Source organism: Podarcis pityusensis, assembly GCF_964106645.2.
Source record: "Podarcis pityusensis genome assembly, chromosome: 13".
In the NCBI taxonomy this organism is placed as follows: Eukaryota; Metazoa; Chordata; class Lepidosauria; order Squamata; family Lacertidae; genus Podarcis; species Podarcis pityusensis.
Genome location: NC_138038.1, coordinates 44,815,670 through 44,821,669, shown reverse-complemented (window position 1 = coordinate 44,821,669; position 6,000 = coordinate 44,815,670). Strand labels below are relative to the sequence as shown.

General features: G+C 47.1%; 2 protein-coding genes and 1 pseudogene across 3 annotated transcripts in view; 2 read left to right on the top strand and 1 right to left on the bottom strand.

Moving 5' to 3' along the window:
• Nucleotides 1–357: 357 nt before the first annotated feature.
• Nucleotides 358–6,000, bottom strand: part of PFAS (phosphoribosylformylglycinamidine synthase) — a 44,151-nt gene continuing 38,508 nt past the window's right edge. Inside the window, exon 30 of the mRNA XM_080978731.1 lies at nucleotides 358–816. Within this exon, the coding sequence (XP_080834857.1) occupies nucleotides 432–816 (385 nt within the window). The 3' untranslated portion in view covers nucleotides 358–431. The remainder of the gene's footprint in view (nucleotides 817–6,000) is intronic.
• On the top strand, nucleotides 1,079–1,705 carry LOC308460959 (histone H2A type 2-C pseudogene; annotated as a pseudogene). Its single transcript has one exon. The product of its transcript is annotated as a histone H2A type 2-C pseudogene (transcript).
• On the top strand, nucleotides 2,953–3,474 carry LOC308460736 (histone H3.2; the record flags this gene model as incomplete). The annotated part of the gene is made up of 1 exon (XM_080977252.1): nucleotides 2,953–3,474. The coding sequence occupies one exon, from the start codon at nucleotides 2,953–2,955 to the stop codon at nucleotides 3,361–3,363; it is 411 nt and encodes a 136-aa protein (XP_080833378.1). The 3' UTR covers nucleotides 3,364–3,474.

Here is a 6,000-nt window from a genome sequence, read left to right as displayed (position 1 = left end):
TTAAAATGAGAGGGACAAAGTCTCGACTCTCACTCTTAAAACTCCTATTAAGATATTAGCCAAGGAACTGTGGCACAACACTCCTGAAAGTCTTCGTACTACTGTATAAGGATACGTTTCGATACTCCCATAGTAGGAACTCCCATCTTTGTTCAATGCTGCCCTCAGGCTCGCCCGCCACCTTTGTTACTTATCTTGTTTAGGCTGCAGGCAAAAGCATACCTGTTTTTTCAGCCCTTTGACTAATGGCCTTTAAAGCTTGGGGCGGAGCACTGCTGGTTACCCTACTATATTGTAAACCACCCTGCAGTTTAGAAATGCAAAAAAAAAAAATTAAGAACATAATTAAAAAATACGTAGTCGCAACAGCTCTTTTTATGAAAAAGTGGGTGGCTCTTAAAAGAGCCTTTGGGTATGTGAGGAGGCGAAATTCACTTGGAGCTGGTGTACTTGGTGACGGCCTTGGTGCCCTCGGAGACGGCGTGCTTGGCCAGCTCTCCGGGCAGCAGGAGTCGCACGGCGGTCTGGATCTCCCGGGAGGTGATGGTGGAGCGCTTGTTGTAGTGCGCCAGGCGGGAAGCCTCGGCCGCGATGCGCTCGAAGATGTCGTTGACGAAGGAGTTCATGATGCTCATGGCCTTGGACGAGATGCCCGTGTCCGGGTGGACCTGCTTGAGCACCTTGTAGACGTAGATGGAGTAGCTCTCCTTGCGGCTCTTCTTGCGCTTCTTGTCGCCCTTCTTCTGCGTCTTGGTGACGGCCTTCTTGGAGCCCTTCTTGGCCGCGGGAGCGGATTTGGCTGGCTCAGGCATGATGCTGTACTCACTCAATCACAGGCAAAACAACCGGAAATTCGAGAAGAAATGAAGGCAGCTGCTGAGCGTCCTGTATTTATACGGCTTCCATGCTAATCGCAGGATTGAAACACTCGAATTCTCATTGGCTCAGAAACCAGCGACGCCTATTGGACGATTAGATTGTTACATGCAAATAGTAGAATTCTAAAACTTTGATTTCTATTGGATGGCATAAATGTCGTCTGCCTATTGGGTAGCAAACAGCACCGGCCTTCCAATTGGACAGATAGGGTGAAACTCGAAAGCTAACCAATGGGAATGCGCACTTACAATCCGCAGGACTGAATAAAAGGCCGAGGAGCGCATTTGTTTCTCAGCTTGTGTTCTGTCTACTAGGAATCGTGAGCTTTATACTCTTTTGAAACTAGCATCATGTCTGGACGTGGCAAGCAAGGAGGCAAGGCTCGTGCCAAGGCCAAGACTCGCTCTTCTCGTGCCGGGCTCCAGTTCCCCGTGGGTCGTGTTCACCGTCTTCTGCGCAAAGGGAACTACGCAGAGCGCGTCGGAGCCGGAGCGCCCGTCTACTTGGCTGCTGTGCTGGAGTACCTGACTGCTGAGATCCTGGAGCTGGCCGGCAACGCTGCCCGGGACAACAAGAAGACCAGGATCATCCCTCGCCACTTGCAGCTCGCCATCCGCAACGACGAGGAGCTGAACAAGCTTCTGGGCAAAGTCACCATTGCTCAAGGAGGCGTTCTCCCCAACATCCAGGCTGTGCTGTTGCCCAAGAAAACCGAGAGCCACAAGGCCAAAGGAAAATAGATCGCTTTTCATCGGAACTACAGCAGAAAAAACCCACAAAGGCTCTTTTAAGAGCCACCCACAATTTCATAAAGAGCTTTGATCATATGAAACCTTTAGGTTTTTTTTAGTGTTGCCGTTTGAAACCGTGCGTCCTTAAGCAGGTGTTTCAAGGCCAATACACATGATACAATATAAATAATGTGATCTGTGCTACTTCGTTGCAGTGAAAAAAAGTTACAACTATATAGGCTTCTGATACATCACATGTCACTCTTAAAAGTTACTAGAAGGCTGTTTTAAGTGAGAAAGATAAAATGTTTCTGAACTTGCCACTTAAATTCTCCCTTCAATGAATATTTTCATTGATGGTCCAATTTCATGAGCGTAGTTGCAAACCTAACCCATTCCGCTGTGAGTAACCTGATTAAACTCGGAGATTTTTATGTTGTGAAACTGCATAGAATTGCACAATTACGAGACGAACACAATTGTGAAATCCATGTTTGAAAGCATAAAACCACTGCGGTTTTGGCGGCAATTTCAAATGAAAAACCCCGCGAGATTTTGAGGGCGGGGGGCCCTTGAGTAGCCAATCACACGTTAGGGCGCGTCTTTCAAATTATCCGTTGGTTAACAGAAGTTACATTATCTGGCAACTCAGTTTCTTTAGTAAGGCTAAAGGAATTCTTAGTCTTTAGAAGGAAATGTCCGATTTCAATGGACTTTGTTCCCAGGAAAGTGGGTATAGGGTTACAGACGAGCTGCAATAAAGACATGGAGCCCGATCCCATGAATGTCTACGGAGAAGTCTCGCTCAGCCCAGTGCAGTTTACTCCCAAGAAAGCGTGCAAAGCAATGCAGCAGCCTTAACCAATTTATTAAGGCATCCAATCAGTCTTCGATGTATGTTATGCAGTGCCCAGTATTAAGCTTACTCTACTGAAATTCACTGTAGTTTAACATTCAGGGTCCTACAGATCACCTATTTTTACGGCTAAGTGCTGCGATGAGGTGGGCATTTGTTGAAAACTCTTCCTACTTTTATTATGTTTTCCGAGGGCGGGGGGATGAACAGAATAAACCACTTTAATCCCTATATTTCTTATAGCATTGCATTTCCATCTATCTAGGAAATAAAACCTTGGGAAGGAGCGGAAGAACGAAGGGCGGTGCTGCAAAGTCTATCCAATCAATGCCGAGCCCGGGAAATTCAAATTCTGCAACGGTCCCCTGACCTCATTCAGCCAATCAGGATGCAGCCGCTGGCTATAAAAAGGCGGTCCAAATATCCCCTTGGCTTCATTTCTTTTTCCTTTCTGAAGAAGAAAGTTCTATCTGCGCGAAGAGGAAGATGGCCCGTACAAAGCAGACGGCTCGCAAGTCGACTGGCGGGAAGGCACCTCGCAAGCAGCTGGCGACCAAAGCCGCCCGGAAGAGCGCGCCGGCCACGGGCGGAGTGAAGAAGCCCCACCGCTACCGGCCGGGCACCGTGGCGCTGCGCGAGATCCGCCGCTACCAGAAGTCGACGGAGCTGCTGATCCGCAAGCTGCCTTTCCAGCGCCTGGTGCGCGAGATCGCGCAGGACTTCAAGACGGACCTGCGCTTCCAGAGCTCGGCCGTGATGGCTCTGCAGGAGGCGAGCGAGGCTTACCTGGTGGGCCTGTTCGAGGACACCAACCTGTGCGCCATCCACGCCAAGCGCGTCACCATCATGCCCAAGGACATCCAGCTCGCCAGGCGCATCCGCGGAGAGAGGGCCTGAGAAGCGCCCGCCTGCGTCCCCAGAACACGAATCCTGTTTCACCACAAAGGCTCTTTTAAGAGCCACCACATGGTCTTGGAAAAGAGCTAACACGATACTAAATTATCTCTTGCCGCTGCCGAATATCTGTTCGATTCTTAATCTTTATCTGCAATAATTTGAATAATCTGTTTGCTAGTTTTCTAATGATCTTTAGTAACTACACTACATTGCAACTACGTTTAGGAGTTTTAAGTCTCCATGTTCCACCACCCTACTTTTTCCATTTTTATTTTCTGCACACAATACTTGAAGAAAAGGCGCTAAGCCGCTTAATTGCAGGAAGCTAAATAATCGGTTACATAACTATCATTGGCTCGGGGTAGAAACGTTGCAATTTTAAAGCAGTTCCTGGCTCTACTTCCCCACCCCAATGTAGATTTGAAGCTGAAGGCAGCCTCTTTTTCATAGGCATGTCAAAAGTACTCATGGGCTACTTAAAAAATCTGACTGCTGTAATGCCAGGATTTCTTTCCTTTTAGAGGGCAGCACACACATTGCTCTCATGAAGTGATCCGGAGTTTTGCACGGTAATGTAACGCAGGGAGAAATGCCAGGTGAAAAACAGTATATCGGCCGCGAAATCTGACCAAGAAAAGCTAGCTTGTCAGAAGTGGGATTCGAACCCACGCCTCCAGAGGAGACTGCGACCTGAACGCAGCGCCTTAGACCGCTCGGCCATCCTGACTACTTAAGAAAGGGGGTTTCTTTGTTGAAGAAAGTGTATTTCATTATAACGCACTGGTTTAAGAAGTTTAGTGAGCCATGTGTAACAACAGTGAGGATCAGCTGATAAATCAACTTGTTAGCAGGAATCACCCTCAGTGAAAACGGTCTTTCTTTCCCCAGTTTCCTTTCCCCTTAATCTGCGGAGGAGGCGGCAGCCATTTAGTCCCTAGCGTGGGGAGGTGAAATCTATCGCAATCAAGGAAATCTATCGGCCACACGGTGGCGCTGTATAGTTTAAAATGCCTTGGGATGGGTTACCGCTGAAGAAGCAGGACCAGGTTCTACCCTGCTGCAATGCATGTAAATAAACATGCGAAAAGTTCATTGGTCATGTGCAGAGGACTTTTTCGTCTTCATAGAAGAGAGGAGAGCATCATTCATTGTCACCCACAAACTCGTGAGGAGGGGGCTAAGGATAGTCTTTCTAAGAAGCGGGAGAGTGTTAGGCTGCCACAACTTTCCGGAGCTGATAAGAATAGCACAGACATTTCGGTGTGAAATAAAATCGAAGCAGGGCTGAAAGAAGAAGAGGTCGTTTTAAGTGCATTGATGGTCTTCAGGGTAAAGGGGAGTTTAGCAAATTCCTTATAGCCTTTGACGGTGACTCATAAATCCACACACGATTTTGAAGCTTGAAGACAAGCCTGTGAATTGCAACAACTTAAATTCATCCAATTTTTCCTTAAGTAAAAAATACTTTTAGCAGAGGATGGTTTCGATCCATCGACCTCTGGGTTATGGGCCCAGCACGCTTCCGCTGCGCCACTCTGCTTGTGGAAGTAACGTTCCTTAGACAGCCTTACAAAGTCATGACGTTTGTTTGTGCGCGCGGCGGCAATTTGAAAGGCCTGTGCACGCAGTTTATTAGATTTCTGTAACATTGCGGGCGCTGCGGGACGTCATTTCTCTATAGTTTCTCCATTAATGAGAAGCTCTGCCTGTGTAAAAATCCCATCTTTGCCCTTGCCTTTTACATTCACCGTTGAAGATGTCGATCTATTGCTATTGTGATGGTTGCTGCTTTTATTAAATCACACCATCTCCACGTGGTTGTATCTTTTTAACTTGCTATGATCTGGGCTCCCTTGGAATCGAGGGATTATTATTAATAATAATAATAGTTATTATACTTGCAAGGCAGAGCAAGAGTTTGAAAACTGCATTTGCGCGATGCTTGCTCATGCATGATCAACAGAAGTCCCAGCTGCGCTTAGCAGTTGAGGTGAGAAGTTCTCTGAGCACATACAGAGAACTGTAACAAATCAGGAACAAATCTCAGGCATAGAGCATACCTCCAGATTCACCGTGTCTTCTCCAATTCTGGTATTGGGCTGCAAATAAACACGTTATCTTAGACCAGTGTTTCCCAACCTTGGTTCTCCAGTTGTTTTCGGACTACAATTCCCATCCCCCACCACTGGTCTTGCTAGTGGTCTTGATGATGGGAGTTGTAGTCCAAAAACAGCTGAAGGCCGGACGTTGGGAAACAGTGTCTTTTTTGTAGACATCACTGCCCAAATAACGAAATTTATGGGAAGGGAAAATCATATCACCACACAGGAAAACATCTCTAACCTTTATGTTGGTTTGCTTAAGAAAGTCGGGGCGGGCGGGAGCTCAGAATGGTTTTGCCTGTGGGAATGACAGACAAATGAAAGAAATAGCAAAAAAGGAAAAACCAGCGTCGACGAAGGTGGGATTCGAACCCACGCGTGCAGAGCACAATGGATTAGCAGTCCATCGCCTTAACCACTCGGCCACCTCGTCTCTTCCGGTAGGAGTTCTCGGGATGCTTCCTTTTGCTCAAAACAGCCGCGTGTTTATTCTAAGGTTGTGTCATTTCTTTGTAATATACAGTACTGTATTTGA